Here is a 20,617-nt window from a genome sequence, read left to right as displayed (position 1 = left end):
CTCTACATCCCAGTGTTTTATCTCTCCTATCACCCTCTACATCTCTCAGTGTTTTATCTCTCCTATCACCCTCTACATCTCTCAGTGTTTTATCTCTCCTATCACCCTCTACATCTCAGTGTTTTATCTCTCCTATCACCCTCTACACCTCTCAGTGTTTTATCTCTCCTATCACCCTCTACATCCCAGTGTTTTATCTCTCCTATCACCCTCTACATCTCAGTGTTTAATCTCTCCTATCACCCTCTACATTTTAGTGTTTTATCTCTCATATCACCCTCTACAGTTCTCAGTGTTTTATCTCTCCTATCACCCTCTATATCTCAGTGTTTTATCTCTCCTATCACCCTCTATATCTCAGTGTTTTATCTCTCCTATCACCCTCTACATCTCTCAGTGTTTTATCTCTCCTATCACCCTCTACATCTCTCAGTGTTTTATCTCTCCTATCACCCTCTACATCCCAGTGTTTTATCTCTCCTATCACCCTCTACATCCCAGTGTTTTATCTCTCCCATCACCCTCTATATCTCTCTCAGTGTTTTATCTCTCCTATCACCCTCTACATCCCAGTGTTTTATCTCTCCTATCACCCTCTACATCCCAGTGTTTTATCTCTCCCATCACCCTCTATATCTCTCTCAGTGTTTTATCTCTCCTATCACCCTCTACATCCCAGTGTTTTATCTCTCCTATCACCCTCTACATCCCAGTGTTTTATCTCTCCTATCACCCTCTACATCCCAGTGTTTTATCTCTCCTATCACCCTCTATATCTCTCTCAGTGTTTTATCTCTCCTATCACCCTCTACATCCCAGTGTTTTATCTCTCCTATCACCCTCTACATCTCAGTGTTTTATCTCTCCTATCACCCTCTACTTCCCAGTGTTTTATCTCTCCTATCACCCTCTATATCTCAGTGTTTTATCTCTCCTATCACCTTCTACATCCCAGTGTTTTATCTCTCATATCACCCTCTACATCTCAGTGTTTTATCTCTCCTATCACCCTCTACATCCCAGTGTTTTATCTCTCCTATCACCCTCTACATCTCAGTGTTTTATCTCTCCTATCACCCTCTACATCCCAGTGTTTTATCTCTCCTATCACCCTCTACATCTCTCAGTGTTTTATCTCTCCTATCACCCTCTACACCTCCCAGTGTTTTATCTCTCCTATCACCCTCTACATCTCTCAGTGTTTTATCTCTCCCATCACCCTCTACGTCTCAGTGTTTAATCTCTCCTATCACCCTCTACTTCCCAGGGTTTTATCTCTCCTATCACCCTCTACGTCTCTCCTAATGTTTTCTCTCTAACCCACAGGGGACCATGAAGAAGCAGGAAGAGAGAGGAAGCAAGAGGATACTCCAATGAAGCCTCCACTCTGCCTGGGTCTCTCTGTTAACCCAGCAAGCTGTCGCTAAGGGCTTTAGAGGGAAAACAATGAGAGAGGTGACATATATCTGACAGGTCTTCCTGCGGCGTGTGAGATAGAAGAGAGAGAGAGTGAGAGAGAGAGAGCAGAGGGGAGAGATGAATATCACAGACTGTGTGAACATTCCATCTTCCTTACGGACAGTATCTGTATAGAGAGGCTCCATGGTCACTAACTTCTGAGGGGAAAATCAACTTGTTATCTCAGATCTGGATCCTTCACACTAATGTCCATGCATTTACACATTGTTTGACACAACTCTTTTTCCGGCAATATCTGTATGGCACAAACTGCAGAACAGGCGATAAGACATAATGGCAGCTTTCATCCTGTCTTGTTCGCTACACTGCCCTATTGCAAATCATGCATGTGGAATCCCATTCTGTTCCCAGTGATTTTTCTCCTCTCCCCGTCTCTCCTTTGCTCCTTCTTTCCCTCAGGTGCATAACCAGCGTACCAATGTAACAGTATAACTTTACGTCGTCCCCTCGCCCCGACACGGGCGCGAACCAGGGACCCTCTGCACACATCAACAACGGTCGCCCACGAAGCATCGTTACCCATCGCTCCACAAAGGCCACCGAGGAGAAAGAACTGAGAGCACACAGCACATGTTCGCTGATACGAAGTTTCTGGCAAAATGGCATCAGATAACGGTCCACAATTCCCTGCTCTCTCTGCCTGGGTCTCTCTGTCTGGGTCTCTCTGCCTGGGTCTGTCTGCCTGTGTCTCTCTGTCTGGGTCTCTCTGTCTGGGTCTCTCTGCCTGGGTCTCTCTGCCTGGGTCTCTCTGCCTGGGTCTCTCTGTCTGGGTCTCTCTGCCTGGGTCTCTCTGCCTGGGTCTCTCTGCCTGGGTCTCTCTGCCTGGGTCTCTCTGCCTGGGTCTCTCTGCCTGAGTCTCTCTGCCTGGGTCTCTCTGTCTGGGTCTCTCTGTCTGGGTCTCTCTGCCTGGGTCTCTCTGCCTGGGTCTCTCTGCCTGGGTCTCTCTGCCTGGGTCTCTCTGTCTGGGTCTCTCTGTCTGGGTCTCTCTGCCTGGGTCTCTCTGTCTGGGTCTCTCTGCCTAAGTCTCTCTGCCTGAGTCTCTCTGCCTGAGTCTCTCTGCCTGGATCTCTCTGCCTGGGTCTCTCTGCCTGAGTCTCTCTGCCTGGGTCTCTCTGCCTGGGTCTCTCTGTCTGGGTCTCTCTGCCTGGGTCTCTCTGTCTGGGTCTCTCTGCCTGGGTCTCTCTGCCTGAGTCTCTCTGCCTGAGTCTCTCTGCCTGAGTCTCTCTGCCTGGGTCTCTCTGCCTGAGTCTCTCTGCCTGGGTCTCTCTGCCTGGGTCTCTCTGCCTGGGTCTCTCTGTCTGGGTCTCTCTGTCTGGGTCTCTCTGCCTGGGTCTCTCTGTCGGGGTCTCTCTGCCTGGGTCTCTCTGCCTGGGTCTCTCTGCCTGGGTCTCTCTGCCTGGGTCTCTCTGTGAAACGGTGTATGTCGGGGGAGTAAGGGGGTGAGGCAGGAGGTGTTGCGGGAGAAGACGGGGTATGGTGGATGAATAGGGGGTGGAGGTGAGAGGGGTGTGGAGGCGTTGGAGGAGAAAACGGGTATGGTGGATGAATAGGGGATGGAGGTGGGAGGAGTGTGGAGGCGCTGGAGGTGGGAGGAGAGGAGGATGATCTGCTGCCTGGCGTTCCATTCCCACCACCCCGGGCCATGGATCTTCCAACAGCCCCCGTTTCTCTCTGGCTCTGTGTAGCAGACAAATGAGGCCGTTTGGAACGGAAGCAGGAGGACAGCCCCGCTTCTCTCAGCGAGTCAGCATGTCTACACGCTTAGAAAAATTGTGCTATTTAGAACCTAAAAGGGTTATTTGGCTGTCCCCATAGGAGAACCCTTTGAAGATCTCTTTTTGGTTCCATGTAGAACTATTTTGGTTCAAGGTAGAATCCTTTTGGGTTCAATCTAGGACCCTTTCTACATGGAACGCAAAAGGGTTCTACCTGGAACCAAAAAGGGTAAAAGGGTTCTACCTGGAACCAAAAAGGGTTCTACCCGGAACCAAAAAGGGTAAAAGGGTTCTACCTGGAACCAAAAAGGGTTCTACCTGGAACCAAAAAGGGTTCTACCTGGAACCAAAAGGGGTTCTCCTATGGGTACAGAGTGTACTCTCCCACTCAGAGTCAATGCAGAGGGCATGTAAACAAGGTGGTGTTTCTGGCTTCTGGCCTCTTCTCGCCATCCATGATATTCAAGTGCTCAAACTCATCGGCCAAAGTAAAGTGTGCTCCAAAGGGAAAGTGGCTTCTTGTCTACCCTGACATTGCTTAACGAGAGCCCACGGCTCTTTGCTCACCTCCTTTTCTCAATGAAACTTTCCTTAAGAGACTGTAGCAATGGAGCTTCACCACTGGTGTGTGTGTGTGTGTGTGTGTGTGTGTGTGTGTGTGTGTGTGTGTGTGTATGCTTGTGTGTGTATGCTTGTGTGTGTGTGTGTGTGTGTGTGTGTGTGTGTGTGTGTGTGTGTGTGTGTGTGTGTGTGTGTGTGTGTGTGTGTGTGTGTGTGTGTGTGTGTGTGTGTGTGTGTGTGTGTGTGTGTGTGTGTGTGTGTGTGTGTGTGTGTGCGTGTGTGTGTGCGCCAGGATAATGGCTGGATAGGTTCAACTCTACAGGGCAATGTGTAGGTCTCACTGTAATAACAAACTACAAAGCCAATCTGAAAAAGACCTATGGAAGTTTTGCGCTGTAAAGCCGTGTGGCTTTAGTCCAAATTTGACAGTGGGAACCGGAAAATAGTATTGATGGGAGAATATAGCCTCCTCTCAAGCACTCAGGTTATATAACTTGGTAATGGTTTAAATAACTACTGACACATCATCCTCCTCCAATACCGTTATAGTGTGATTATCTGTTGTGTAAGAGAAGGGTTGAAATCCAGTTCATCTCTCGAGTGGATGGAAACTTTCCTTGAACCGCGAGAACAAATACAGGGATGGAGGCCGTGCATGGGGCATCACAGCGGGCTACATATCCTGATATAAGGCTTTTAGAAATAGATGTACACTCTAACAAAAACGGTTTCCAAAGGGGTTCTGAAGCTGTCCCCATAGGAGAACCCTTTTAAGTTCCAGGTAGAACCCTTTTCCAGGTAGAACTCTTTTGGTTCCAGGTAGAACCCTTTTTAGTTCCAGGTAGAACTCTTTTGGTTCCAGGTAGAACACTTTTTAGTTCCAGGTATAACTCTTTTGGGATCCATGTAAAACCCTATATGGAAAGGGTTCTACATGGAACCCAACATGGTTATACCTGGAACCAAAAGGGATTCTTCAAAGGGTCCTCCTATGGGGACAGCCGACGAGCCCTTTTTGGTTCTAGATAGCACCTTTTTTTCTAAGTATGTACTCCCCCCTACACACTGTTCATCTCCCCTACACACTGTTCATCTCCCCTACACACTGTTCAACTCCCCTACACACTGTTATACTCCCCTACACACTGTTCAACTCCCCTACACACTATCAAACTCCCCTACACACTGTTCAACTCCCCTACACACTGTTAAACTCCCCCACACACTGTTAAACTCCCCTACACACTGTTAAACTCCCCTACACACTGTTAAACTCCCCTACACACTGTTATACTCCCCTACACACTGTTATACTCCCCTACACACTGTTATACTCCCCTACACACTGTTCATCTCCCCTACACACTGTTCATCTCCCCTACACACTGTTCAACTCCCCTACACACTGTTATACTCCCCTACACACTGTTATACTCCCCTACACACTGTTCAACTCCCCTACACACTGTTATACTCCCCTACACACTGTTCAACTCCCCTACACACTGTTAAACTCCCCTACACACTGTTCATCTCCCCTACACACTGTTCAACTCCCCTACACACTGTTATACTCCCCTACACACTGTTATACTCCCCTACACACTGTTATACTCCCCTACACACTGTTCAACTCCCCTACACACTGTTCAACTCCCCTACACACTGTTCAACTCCCCTACACACTGTTCATCTCCCCTACACACTGTTCAACTCCCCTACACACTGTTATACTCCCCTACACACTGTTATACTCCCCTACACACTGTTATACTCCCCTACACACTGTTCAACTCCCCTACACACTGTTCAACTCCCCTACACACTGTTCAACTCCCCTACACACTGTTAAACTCCCCTACACACTGTTCATCTCCCCTACACACTGTTCAACTCCCCTACACACTGTTATACTCCCCTACACACTGTTATACTCCCCTACACACTGTTATACTCCCCTACACACTGTTCAACTCCCCTACACACTGTTATACTCCCCTACACACTGTTCAACTCCCCTACACACTGTTAAACTCCCCTACACACTGTTCATCTCCCCTACACACTGTTCAACTCCCCTACACACTGTTATACTCCCCTACACACTGTTATACTCCCCTACACACTGTTAAACTCCCCTACACACTGTTCAACTCCCCTACACACTGTTATACTCCCCTACACACTGTTCAACTCCCCTACACACTGTTAAACTCCCCTACACACTGTTCATCTCCCCTACACACTGTTCAACTCCCCTACACACTGTTCATACTCCCCTACACACTGTTATACTCCCCTACACACTGTTATACTCCCCTACACACTGTTCAACTCCCCTACACACTGTTATACTCCCCTACACACTGTTCAACTCCCCTACACACTGTTAAACTCCCCTACACACTGTTCATCTCCCCTACACACTGTTCAACTCCCCTACACACTGTTCAACTCCCCTACACACTGTTATACTCCCCTACACACTGTTCAACTCCCCTACACACTGTTCAACTCCCCTACACACTGTTCAACTCCCCTACACACTGTTCATCTCTCCTACACACTGTTTAACTCCCCTACATACAGTGCATTCGGAAAGGACCCCTTGACTTTTTCCACATTTTGCTACGTTACAGTCTTATACTAAAATGGATTAAAAAAAAATAAATCCTCATCAATCTACACACAATTGTAGAAATGTTTACTAATTTATAAAAAAATCTAAACAGAAATACCTTATTTACATAAGTATTCAGACCCTTTGCTATGAGATCTGAAATTGGGCTCAGGTGCATCCTGTTTCCATTGATCATCCTTGAGATGTTTCTACAACTTGATTGGAGTTCACCTGTGGTAAATTCAATTGAATGGACATGATTTGGAAAGGCACACACCTGTCTATATAAGGTCCCACAGTTGACAGTGCATGTCAGAGCAAAAACCAAGCCATGAGGTTGAAGGAATTGTTCGTAGAGCTCCGAAACAGGATTGTGTCGAGGCACAGATCTAGGGAAGGGTACCTAAACATTTCTGCAGGATTGAAGGTCCCCAAAAACACAGTGGCCTTCATCATTCAAAAATGGAAGAAGTTTGGAACCACCAAGACTCTTCCTAGAGCTGGCTGCCCGGCCAAACTGAGCATTCGGGGGAGAGGGGTCTTGGTCAGGGAGGTGACCAAGAACCCGATGGTCACTCTGACAGAGCTCCAGAGATCCTCTGTGCAGATGGGAGAACCTTCCAGACAGACAACCATCTCTGCAGCACTCCACCAATCAGGCCTTTCTGGTAGAGTGGCCAGATGGAAGCCACTTGTGAGGAAAAGGCACATGACAGCCCGCATGGAGTTTGTCAAAAGGCACCTAAAAGACAGACCATGAGAAACAAGATTCTTTGGTCTGATGAAACCAAGATTGAACTCTTTGGCTTGAATGCCAAGCGTCACATCTGGAGGGAATCTGGCACCATCCCTACGGTGAAGCATGGGGGTGGCAGCATCAGGCTGTGGGGATGTTTTTCAGCGGCAGGTACTGGGAGACTAGTCAGGATCGAGGGAATGATGAACGGATCAAAGTACAGAGAGATCCTTGAAGAAACCTGCTCCAGAGAGCTCAGGACCTCAGACTGGGGGCGAAGGTTCACCCTCCAACAGGACAACGACCCTAAGCACACAGCCAAGACAACGCAGGAGTGGCTTTGGGGCAAGTCTCTGAATGTCCTCTGAACGTCTCTCCGGAGAAACCTGAAAATGGCTGTGCATTGACGCTCCCTATCCAACCTGACAGAGCTTGAGAGGATCTGCACAGAAGAATGCTGTAATCGCTGCTTCAACAAAGTACTCAGTAAAGGGTCTAAATACTTATGTAAATGTGATGTTTCTAAAAACCTGTTTCTGCTTTGTCTTAATGGGGTATTGTGATGTCATTATGGGGTATTGTGATGTCATTATGGGGTATTGAGATGTCATTATGGGGTATTGTGATGTCATTATGGGGTATTGTGATGTCATTATGGGGTATTGTGATGTCATTATGGGGTATTGAGATGTCATTATGGGGTATTGAGATGTCATTATGGGGTATTGTGATGTCATTATGGGGTATTGTGATGTCATTATGGGGTATTGAGATGTCATTATGGGGTATTGTGATGTCATTATGGGGTATTGAGATGTCATTATGGGGTATTGAGATGTCATTATGGGGTATTGTGATGTCATTATGGGGTATTGTGATGTCATTATGGGGTATTGAGATGTCATTATGGGGTATTGTGATGTCATTATGGGGTATTGTGATGTCATTATGGGGTATTGTGATGCCATTATGGGGTATTGAGATGCCATTATGGGGTATTGTGATGTCATTATGGGGTATTGTGATGTCATTATGGGGTATTGTGATGTCATTATGGGGTATTGAGATGTCATTATGGGGTATTGTGATGTCATTATGGGGTATTGTGATGTCATTATGGGGTATTGAGATGTCATTATGGGGTATTGTGATGTCATTATGGGGTATTGTGATGTCATTATGGGGTATTGTGATGTCATTATGGGGTATTGTGATGTCATTATGGGGTATTGAGATGTCATTATGGGGTATTGTGATGTCATTGTGGGGTATTGTGATGTCATTATGGGGTATTGTGATGTCATTATGGGGTAGTGTGATGTCATTATGGGGTATTGTGATGTCATTATGGGGTATTGAGATGCCATTATGGGGTATTGTGATGTCATTATGGGGTATTGTGATGTCATTATGGGGTATTGAGATGTCATTATGGGGTATTGTGATGTCATTATGGGGTATTGAGATGTCATTATGGGGTATTGTGATGTCATTATGGGGTATTGAGATGTCATTATGGGGTATTGAGATGTCATTATGGGGTATTGTGATGTCATTATGGGGTATTGAGATGTCATTATGGGGTATTGAGATGTCATTATGGGGTATTGAGATGTCATTATGGGGTATTGAGATGTCATTATGGGGTATTGAGATGTCATTATGGGGTATTGTGTGTAGATTGATGAGGGGAAAAAACAATGTAATACATTTAGAGTAAGGCTTTAAAGTAACAAAATGTGGAAAAAGTAAAAGGGTCTGAATAGTTTCATGCACTGTACTTTTAAACTATCCCCCACACACTGTTAAACTTCCCCCTACACACGGTTAAACTACCCTACACACTGTTAAACTTCCCCCTACACACAGTTAAACTACCCTACACACTGTTAAACTTCCCCCTACACACGGTTAAACTACCCTACACACTGTTAAACTTCCCCCTACACACTGTTAAACTACCCTACACACAGTGGCTATGCAATACATAAACATAACAGTTGGGCTATGAATACTGACACTAAAAGGATCCCACACAGCGGACTAAAAAGGCTTCCATCAGTGGGTGGACTAAAAAGGGGCATGTCGCCGTGTTATAGTCCACATATCAAACTTTTGGAGAGGGAACCTACGGTCAAACCGACTGCATGTTTGTAGTTAGCAAAAGGACGGAGAGAGAAAAAGAGGTGAAATACATAGCGTATAGGAGCGGGCGACTAATGGAAGTTGAGCTATTCAGAGAAGGGTGAATAAAACTCTGCCTCCTACTCCTCCGTCCTCCTCTTCCTCTTCCGTGGAAGTTAAACCAACACTCTCTCTCTCCCCTTTTCGCTCTCTCTCTCTCTGAGAGCTCTCATCCCGTTACATCTTCCTCAAGTTCCCGGGTCGAGGCCCTGAAAGGCGGAGCGTGTGGACAGCAGTCAGGACTGATACAGTACTTTGTAAATAGGTCTTGCTGTAAATGCACGGAAACAAGGCACATGTGTTGTAAGTAACTGCTGAGTGGAAATCAATTTGAAAAGCACAATGATGGATAAGAGATTATTAGTATTTACTCCCTAAGTGGAGGCTGAAGTCGAGTGAAAGTTAGCAGTTAGCACGGGGATCAAGATGGGTTGACTAACAAGAACTAATAAGGCAATTAAGTGACAGCTAGCTTGGACAAAATAAGAGAGAAGAGTACTGGTTGATGATAACTGAGAGAAAATAGCTTGTTTCAAATGCATTAGTTGTGGTTTGACATAAAAGGTGGAGAAACAAATTGAATGTCGTTTTTTTTAAACATTTTATTATTAAAGTCCCCTGCCACATCCCGACCAAGGGTCTCTGTATAAACCTTTGTTGATTTTGACAGATTAGATCACAGTCTCATCTCCTCCCTCCAAAATTGTCCGACATGACTTGAATTAGCTTTGCTACGAGACGTATAGCGTTGGAATTAGATTTGTTTCCGCCCCGAGATCTAAGCAATGGAACCAGTGTGACTATACAATCTCTCTCTATGAGTACGTTTACACGCACACTTAGAATGTGATTTTAAACTGATTACGGCAGTTGGCCGAATACGGAAATAGTCATGTAAACGCTTTACTCTTTTCTTAAATCGGTGTACAGCCCAAATTTAAGTAAGCATATGCCGATTAAAACACCTGGTTTTCTGAGCAACCTTTAGAATTATCAGGACAGCTTAATCGGCGTTCCAGAGGTGTATTTGATCTGCGCATGTGCCAGCAGCGGTAGCGCTAGCCTCCCTCTTACGCGCACGACTGAAGTGAGTTCGGGAAAAACTGAAAAGTATGCATCTTAGAAATAGGTTTCACATACAAACTTCATTATGTCCGAACTCAGAATCAAAAAGGTTTCGCAAAAAATTAACATGGTAGAATGTTTATTTTGATTGGCTATGTTCTGCATCTGTGACTTGTTTCAGGAAACTAGGCGTATGACACGCGTCACTACTTCACAGGATCAGCATTTGAACGTAAACGTAATTTTTTTTATCAAAATGAAATGCCTTCTGGAAAATGTGAACTTTCATGTTCCTTATTAATAACAAACTTGTATGCCATCTGTAAATACAAATAAAATAGTTAAATAACGAGCCTAGTTGGTTTAGCCACGGAAAAAGACGGGAACTTTCCCACTAGCCATGATTGGCTGAGATAATGGATGGGCTGGACATGCCAAGAGATGAGTTCTGATTGGTCTGCCATGTAGCACACTTCTGTCTGTAACATGAGCTGCTCAGTATGTGTAGATAATCCATTCTAAGTGTTGCTCTCCACTTTCTGGAGGACCGAGTTTTAAAGTCAGTGGAATGCCCGGTGTTATTAGAGTATGATAGCTAAGGAGATGGAGAAAATTCTGGCGTTTGATTGCAAATTTGCAGAGGGTGTCGAAAAGAGAACACACAGAAGGCTGTTGTATAAAACACCTGTCTCCGGATTACATCTTCAAACTAAGGGCAACCGTGGCATCCGTGACAGAGAGGGAGAAGAGTCCATCGATGTATACCGGTAAGATAGTCTAGCTAGCTACATTTTCAGATATTACAGATTTTAATTTCGTCATAAAGTAATTATACATTTCAAGTTAAAGTTTACTGTTAGCTAGCTAGTTAACGGTATGTGTATGATCTGTGTAGTAATATTATTCGCATCTCAGAGCCATTTACATTGCTAGTTATAGCCTAATGTTAGCTAGCTAGCTGACATTGAACCTGGTTGGTTAGCTACCTGCAGATTCATGGAGGGTAGTAACGTTATGAGTTGGGATTATGGTTAATTGTTTAGTTAGCTAGCTAGCTACATGTCTAAACAAAAGACCGCTCTGAATCAGAAAGGTGCGGAAGCCGCTTTGATCAACATCCACGTCTTTGGCGCCCGGGGAACAGTGGGTTAACTGCCTTGTTCAGGGGCAGAACGACAGATTTTTACCTTGTCAGCTCGGGGATTCCATCCACCAACCTTTCGGTTACTTGCCCAACGCTCTAACCACTAGGCTATCTGCTTTACAAGTGACGGGAGGAAATTCTCCACCCCCCAACGGTGAGCATCAGACTGGTGTAACTGGTGACAGAGATACATGGACTGTGTTTTTTCTGTTCTGTGTCTGGAACTAGGGCTGGATGATATATCGAATTAATTCGGTTAATTAGAATGTATGTTTGTTTGCGATGTTCTCAAATGTATTTATTTTTCGTTTTTATGAGCCTTTATGTCCGCTTGTTCTCATGTTTGGTCTCGTCTCATTGGCTCCTCTGTGCTGTGTGCACCTTCCCATTGACACCAGAGATCTGTATGTAATGACGAGATGCACGTCTCCGCCCTAACAATGGGAGTTGTTGTCCCAAAGGCGTTAAGGCAGGTGACAAATTTAGGTTCAAAATAAGCCATAGAAACGCATTGGGTTTATTTTGGACAGATTTTTGCGAGAGGGAACCCTCTTGCTTCGCCCTCTTCTTCTATGGTTTACACACCAAGCCCCTCCCCTTCCTCTCACACCAACCATGTTAAGAGACCACATCTTCCTCTATGGTTTACACACCAAGCCCCTCCCCTTCCTCTCACGCCAACCATGTTAAGAGACCACATCTTCCTCTATGGTTTACACACCAAGCCCCTCCCCTTCCTCTCACGCCAACCATGTTAAGAGACCACATCTTCCTCTATGGTTTACACACCAAGCCCCTCCCCTTCCTCTCACGCCAACCATGTTAAGAGACCACATCTTCCTCTATGGTTTACACACTAAGCCCCTCCCCTTCCTCTCACGCCAACCATGTTAAGAGACCACATCTTCTTCTCTGGTTTACACACCAAGCCCCTCCCCTTCCTCTCACGCCAACCATGTTAAGAGACCACATCTTCCTCTCTGGTTTACACACCAAGCCCCTCCCCTTCCTCTCACGCCAACCATGTTAAGAGACCACATCTTCCTCTCTGGTTTACACACCAAGCCCCTCCCCTTCCTCTCACGCCAACCATGTTAAGAGACCACATCTTCCTCTCTGGTTTACACACCAAGCCCCTCCCCTTCCTCTCACGCCAACCATGTTAAGAGACCACATCTTCTTCTCTGGTTTACACACCAAGCCCCTCCCCTTCCTCTCACGCCAACCATGTTAAGAGACCACATCTTCCTCTCTGGTTTACACACCAAGCCCCTCCCCTTCCTCTCACGCCAACCATGTTAAGAGACCACATCTTCCTCTATGGTTTACACACCAAGCCCCTCCCCTTCCTCTCACGCCAACCATGTTAAGAGACCACATCTTCCTCTCTGGTTTACACACCAAGCCCCTCCCCTTCCTCTCACGCCAACCATGTTAAGAGACCACATCTTCCTCTATGGTTTACACACCAAGCCCCTCCCCTTCCTCTCACGCCAACCATGTTAAGAGACCACATCTTCCTCTATGGTTTACACACCAAGCCCCTCCCCTTCCTCTCACGCCAACCATGTTAAGAGACCACATCTTCTTCTCTGGTTTACACACCAAGCCCCTCCCCTTCCTCTCACGCCAACCATGTTAAGAGACCACATCTTCCTCTCTGGTTTACACACCAAGCCCCTCCCCTTCCTCTCACGCCAACCATGTTAAGAGACCACATCTTCCTCTATGGTTTACACACCAAGCCCCTCCCCTTCCTCTCACGCCAACCATGTTAAGAGACCACATCTTCCTCTATGGTTTACACACCAAGCCCCTCCCCTTCCTCTCACGCCAACCATGTTAAGAGACCACATCTTCCTCTATGGTTTACACACCAAGCCCCTCCCCTTCCTCTCACGCCAACCATGTTAAGAGACCACATCTTCCTCTATGGTTTACACACCAAGCCCCTCCCCTTCCTCTCACGCCAACCATGTTAAGAGATCACATCTTCCTCTATGGTTTACACACCAAGCCCCTCCCCTTCCTCTCACGCCAACCATGTTAAGAGACCACATCTTCTTCTCTGGTTTACACACCAAGCCCCTCCCCTTCCTCTCACGCCAACCATGTTAAGAGACCACATCTTCCTCTCTGGTTTACACACCAAGCCCCTCCCCTTCCTCTCACGCCAACCATGTTAAGAGACCACATCTTCCTCTATGGTTTACACACCAAGCCCCTCCCCTTCCTCTCACGCCAACCATGTTAAGAGACCACATCTTCCTCTCTGGTTTACACACCAAGCCCCTCCCCTTCCTCTCACGCCAACCATGTTAAGAGACCACATCTTCCTCTCTGGTTTACACACCAAGCCCCTCCCCTTCCTCTCACGCCAACCATGTTAAGAGACCACATCTTCTTCTCTGGTTTACACACCAAGCCCCTCCCCTTCCTCTCACGCCAACCATGTTAAGAGACCACATCTTCCTCTCTGGTTTACACACCAAGCCCCTCCCCTTCCTCTCACGCCAACCATGTTAAGAGACCACATCTTCCTCTATGGTTTACACACCAAGCCCCTCCCCTTCCTCTCACGCCAACCATGTTAAGAGATCACATCTTCCTCTATGGTTTACACACCAAGCCCCTCCCCTTCCTCTCACGCCAACCATGTTAAGAGACCACATCTTCCTCTCTGACAAGCTGTTTCAACCCACTATTTGCATTTGAGGTTTGGTCGAACAGAATCGGTCAAATGGACACCAAAACACATTGAGACATTGTTTTACTGTAATAGTGGAGAAGGAAACTTTTCTCACGATATCATTGTTTATGTCTCGACTACTGAAATTGCGCGCAGAGCAGACACTACTAAAATGAGAGTATAAATGAACATTGATTCTGAGAAATGAATGCTCAGTTTGTCGCGAGTGGCATTGGGATACCACGTACAGCATTTTAGTCAGTCTGTTATACTAGCTGCCTAGTCTGTGTTTTATAAATGTGGAACACTCATAAGACACAATTATATTAGGAATTGGCAACTCGTTCTCATTCTGAGAAATAAGGGAAGCCACTTGATTTCAACATCTGAACAAAGTGGACAGGCTTTTCAAACCGTTCGGAGACAGAATGGGTGTGCTCATAACAATGCAACTGTTCAACCTTGTTAGCTACTAAATAGATCCAAGTTGGCTAAACTTGAAATATAAAGATAATCTGGATAATTATTTTTTACTTTATTTGACGAGGCAAGCCAGTTAAGAACAAATTCTTATTTTCAATGATAGCATAGGAACAGTGTTCAGGGGCAGAACGACTGAATTTGACCTTGTCAGCTTAGGCATTCGATCTTGCAACCTTTCGGTTACTAGTCCAACACTCTAACCACTAGGTTACCTGCCACCCCTAATCACTAGCATGTGGGCTTTAGAGATCGTTGATGAGCCCTGTGTTAATTGTCTATAGCCTAATGCCTGCTATAATAAGTAAGTCATTATTAGTGAATTTGTATTCTGCATGGTTATAGTTACATTTGTAACAAAAAGGGCATTTTTATAGACAGATTTGAAAGCCAGATCAGTGATTATTGAGGGGAAAAAAGTAGGTAAAACAATTTTTATAAAATTATTTAATTATTAGTGGGTCTTATGGATGTGGAAGGCTTAAATTTAGCCTTGGTATAACTTCACAAGCCCTGAAATCATTAGATTATAGCTGACTGTTTGAAATGCAGTGTATTTTACCTCTAATTCTACAACAACGCTTATTTTGAGAAAACTTTTTTTTTTTTTTTATCAAGATATATATCGTGAATGGGCCGTAAATGTGAGAAAATCTAGATAGGGCTAGGCAATATGGTCTAAAAATCATATCTGGAGCCATACAATAGTAATCTAAAGACTTATAGAAAGGGTGGTATTCAATCAAACCCAGTTGCTCTTTCCTGCAGTCAAAAGTCCTAGTGGCCTCATGGGTGGAATGTTATTAATATTTTTCATAATTTCATAATTAATTAACATTATAAAAACATTTTAAAAAACAGATGAAAATACAGTGTTTCTAAGTCAAACAATGTTGTTATATTTCAGTCTTCTGTGATGTATATTCATTGTAATATTGGGATGCAAACTCAAAATGTCATATATTTCAATTCTATATCTGACATGGTACATGTGTCTTCCTTTTTTATGCCCATAACCATGTGTGTGTGAGGTGGATACTTTTGTTTCAAAGTAGATTTGTTTAAGATTACCAATAAACACTCTGTGTGACCCTGATTTAGCTCACTGCAGTAAAAAGTTAAAGGTAAATTCCAGCCCAAAAATATATCTTGGTATTGGTTTCATTAGTCCATTGTTGATATAATCCCAAAATGTTTTGCATGTCGGCAAACAAGTTTTCAAGATATCTAACTTTCAAAATACAGAAATACAGCCAGTATTATGTATTTTGTATCATACATGCAAAACATTTTGGCATTATATCAACAATGGACCAAAAGATCGTTTTGGGGTGGAGTTGTACTTTAACCAGGTTTGAGCTGCATGTCAAGAAACTGCATTCCTCCTGCACTGAAATAATACCCACATTACATTCATAGAGGCTACTCATCTACTCAGTGTGAACTACAATGAAACTAGACTGCCCTTTTCCCCATTTTCCTGGAAATCATCATGCAGGATTTGATTGAATATAGCTAATTTACCTCTATTGACCTGGTGCAGTTCAATTATATGACTCCCAGTGTGATTTTCTATTTAACTTGCTGTAGGAATAATTGTGATATAACTGTACATATTCCATTAAACTTTATGGTTCATTTCAGGATATTAAAATACACAGTATTGAACCCCCGAGCCCAAATACTCTTTAAAGTCACTATCAGCGAAGTTCAAAATATCTATTATCACCTAAAAAGGAACAGTCACTTTCAAACAACTATAATATTTTATGAGTTGCCACTTTTACAAAAAATGAACATGGTGTTATTAATAAGGTGTTGGCATGGTTATAACCATAAATGCCACATTGTACTGTAGACTACCTATTCATTATAAGCTACTCGTCTCAACGCTCTTCCTTTTATGGACATTATTCTGTAGAATTCAAACCACTCCGAGGGAAGTTGTATCGCTGACATTAGCCTTCAGTTCGTCGTCACGTTTTAAAACACAGGAGTTGGACACAAACAGAACACGTCAACAAAACAATAAGAAAATATATCCAGTCGTTTTGTTTTCTATCACGAAAGCAAACGTCTTATCCAACAATGCTCGCGTGCTGCCACACCACACGCAACTGGTAGATAGACAAGAGGAAAATAACTTTGTAAGTAGGCTATGCTACAAAGGCGAGTGTCTTTCTTTTATGTCTTTACCTTGTCCTCGGGTATCTCCGTGTGCACTTTCCAGTATGCCATTCAGTAGTAGCAAAGACAACATAATAAGCGAACGTCCACATTGTGCCGGTGATATTTGGGCATTTTTCTGCCTATGTTTGCTGTACATCCCTGTTGTCCTCGGTACCGTTATCCGTCCTCCCGTTCTTCGCTCGCACTGATTCCCCTCGCTCTCTCTGCTTTGACTCCGGAGCGGCGCACGCATCAAAACAAGAAATGGATCTGATTAAGACCGCGAGCCCAGCCCCAGCCCCAGCCCCTGTTTCCCGGTTGTCAGAAAGATGCGCTTCAGTAAAATTACCGGCTTAATTGTCCATCAAAAAGTATCTTCAGTTGAAAGGATGTCTGTCAGTTATAATTAATCATATGAGATTTGTGCATGAGCCCATGGATTATATTAGGAACATGTAAACGTGTCTAGATAAAATATACTTGTCCTGAGCCCCTCATACAAAGGGGCGGCAGCGTTTGGGCCAGTAACCGAAAGGTTGCTGGATCGAATCACCGAGCTGACATGGTAAAAATCTGTCGTTCTGCCCCTGAACAAGGCAGTTAACCCGCTGTTCCCCGGTAGGCCGTCATTGTAAATAAGAATTTGTTCTTAACAGACTTGCCTAGTTAAATAAAAAATACAGTAACAACAACCAAGTCATCCATTGATGATGTCTATTTAGTGAGTCAGATAGCCAGCGTTTGACCCACTAGGGTTGACCAAGCAAGTAAATAGGAATAGATTCAGACCCATTAAGTGTGAACTATTGAACTATTGATCTGTGGGCAAAGGCATTGTCTATAGCTATAGCTAAGGCCCACGCACAATTTATTCACCAACTCAAATCATGTTTATCTGCCAAAGAAACAGAGAAAGAAGAAAACAAGATATCTCAATCCTATGAGAATAAGCCTTACTATATGAGAATAAGCCTTACTCTATGAGAATAAGCCTCACGATATGAGAATAAGCCTTACGATGTGAGAATAAGCTTTACGATGTGAGAATAAGCCTTACTATATGAGAATAAGCTTTACGATATGAGAATAAGCCTTATGATATGAGAATAAGCCTTACTATATGAGAATAAGCCTTACTATATGAGAATAAGCCTCATGATATGAGAATAAGCCCTACTATATGAGAATAAGCATTACTATATGAGAATAAGCCCTACTATATGAGAATAAGCCTTACTATATGAGTATAAGCCTCACGATTTGAGAATAAGCCCTACTATATTTGAGAATAAGCATTACTATATGAGAATAAGCCCTACTATATGAGAATAAGCCCTACTATATAAGAATAAGCCCTACTATATGAAAATAAGCCTTACAATATGAGAATAAGCCCTACTATATGAGAATAAGCCCTACTATATGAGAATAAGCCCTACTATATGAAAATAAGCCCTACTATATGAAAATAAGCATTACTATATGAGAATAAGCCCTACTATATGAGAATAAGCCCTACTATATGAGAATAAGCCCTACTATATGAAAATAAGCCTTACAATATGAGAATAAGCCCTACTATATGAGAATAAGCCTCACGATATGAGAATAAACCTTACTATATGAGAATAAGCCCTACTATATGAGAATAAGCCCTACTATATGAGAATAAGCCCTACTATATGAAAATAAGCCTTACGATATGAGAATAAGCCCTTCTATATGAGAATAAGCCTCACGATATGAGAATAAACCTTACGATATAAGAATAGGCCTCACGATATGAGAATAAGCCTCACGATATGAGAATAAGCCCTACGATATGAGAATAAGCCTCACGATATGAGAATAAGCCTCACGATATGAGAATGAGCCTTATGATATGAGAATAAGCCTCACGATATGAGAAGAAGCCTTACGATATGAGAATAAGCCTCACGATATGAGAATAAGCCTCACGATATGAGAATAAGCCTCACGATATGAGAATAAGCCTCACGATATGAGAATGAGCCTTACTATATGAGAATAAGCCTTACGATATGAGAATAAGCCTTACTATATGAGAATAAGCCCTACGAAATGAGAATAAGCCCTACGATATGAGAATAAGCCCTACGATATGAGAATAAGCCCTACTATATGAGAATAAGCCCTACGATATGAGAATAAGCCCTACGATATGAGAATAAGCCTTACGATATGAGAATAAGCCTTATGATATGAGAATAAGCCTTACAATATGAGAATAAGCCTTACGATATGAGAATAAGCCCTACGATATGAGAATAAGCCTTATGATATGAGAATAAGCCTTATGATATGAGAATAAGCCTTACAATATGAGAATAAGCCTTATGATATGAGAATAAGCCTTATGATATGAGAATAAGCCTTACAATATGAGAATAAGCCTTACGATATGAGAATAAGCCCTACGATATGAGAATAAGCCTTACGATATGAGAATAAGCCTTATGATATGAGAATAAGCCTCACGATATGAGAATAAGCCTTATGATATTAGAATAAGCCTTATGATATGAGAATAAGCCTTATGATATGAGAATAAGCCTTATGATATGAGAATAAGCCCTACGATATGAGAATAAGCCTTATGATATGAGAATAAGCCTTATCATATGAGAAAACGCCTTACGATATGAGAATAAGCCTTATGATATGAGAATAAGCCCTACGATATGAGAATAAGCCTTATGATATGAGAATAAGCCTTATGATATGAGAATAAGCCTTATGATATGAGAATAAGCCCTACGATATGAGAATAAGCCTTACGATATGAGAATAAGCCTTATGATATGAGAATAAGCCTTATGATATGAGAATAAGCCCTACGATATGAGAATAAGCCTTACGATATGAGAATAAGCCTTACGATATGAGAATAAGCCCTACGATATGAGAATAAGCCTTATGATATGAGAATAAGCCCTACGATATGAGAATAAGCCCATTATATGAGAATAAGCCCTACTATATGAGAATAAGCCCTATGATATGAGAATAAGCCCTACGATATGAGAATAAGCCTTATGATATGAGAATAAGCCCTATGATATGAGAATAAGCCCTACGATATGAGAATAAGCCTTACTATGTTGCGATGAAGAACATGTTGTTGGTTTTGTAGGCATCTGAGAGGCTTGAAGGAAGAAAACATTGCTTCTGAGCGATTTGAAGTCACAACTAGATCCCATTACTTTATATATGTACAGTATATGAATTATTTGTGAACATTTGCATAAATTCAGTAATATAAAATGGAAAATTAATAATACATTGGAAAATGCCATTTGTGAAGTGGGGTGCCATTTCAAATCCGGTTGCCATTTCCAAACCCTTTGAATAATCCACCTTGAATATTTAGTAAGGTTGAAAGACAGAGGACCTTTCGAAACAGGACATATATCAAGCCTTTTAAATCAAAGATTTGACCTCCTCTTGTCATGGTGCTGTATCGAGCAGTCCCAATCAAGAAGTAATAATCTGTGACATAGTTAATGATGAATACCTGTGTCGCATTTCCAACACCGTTGTTGAATTTTCCTACATTTCTCTTGACTACAATGAAGAAGTCCAATCCTTCTCCCATGGTGTTTTCTACTGTTTTTCACCCCCAGTGACTCTAAAACATCAACGTATAGAGCCCCACGGTTGAGGTGTCATAATACCCATAAATCCTAGTGGTCAAACAGGGAAAGCGTTCCAATAGTTTCTCCACCATTCATTTTTCCCGTAGGAAAATTTACGA

The 20,617-nt window shown here is 43.2% G+C and overlaps 1 protein-coding gene across 2 annotated transcripts in view; it reads right to left on the bottom strand.

Annotated features, from left to right (window-relative positions):
• The window catches only part of adam19a (ADAM metallopeptidase domain 19a), a 216,165-nt gene extending 199,046 nt beyond the window's left edge, over positions 1–17,119 (bottom strand). For both annotated transcript variants that reach the window (XM_071334073.1, XM_071334074.1), the window contains exon 1: positions 16,870–17,119. In XM_071334073.1, the coding sequence (XP_071190174.1) occupies positions 16,870–17,095 (226 nt within the window). In that variant the 5' untranslated portion in view covers positions 17,096–17,119. The remainder of the gene's footprint in view (positions 1–16,869) is intronic.
• Between the last annotated feature and the right edge of the window lie 3,498 nt (positions 17,120–20,617).

The sequence above is a fragment of the Salvelinus alpinus genome, chromosome 11 (assembly GCF_045679555.1).
Source record: "Salvelinus alpinus chromosome 11, SLU_Salpinus.1, whole genome shotgun sequence".
Lineage (NCBI taxonomy): Eukaryota > Metazoa > Chordata > Actinopteri > Salmoniformes > Salmonidae > Salvelinus > Salvelinus alpinus.
The sequence above is the reverse complement of the archived record's forward strand: the minus strand, read 5'-3'. Positions and strand labels throughout refer to the sequence as shown.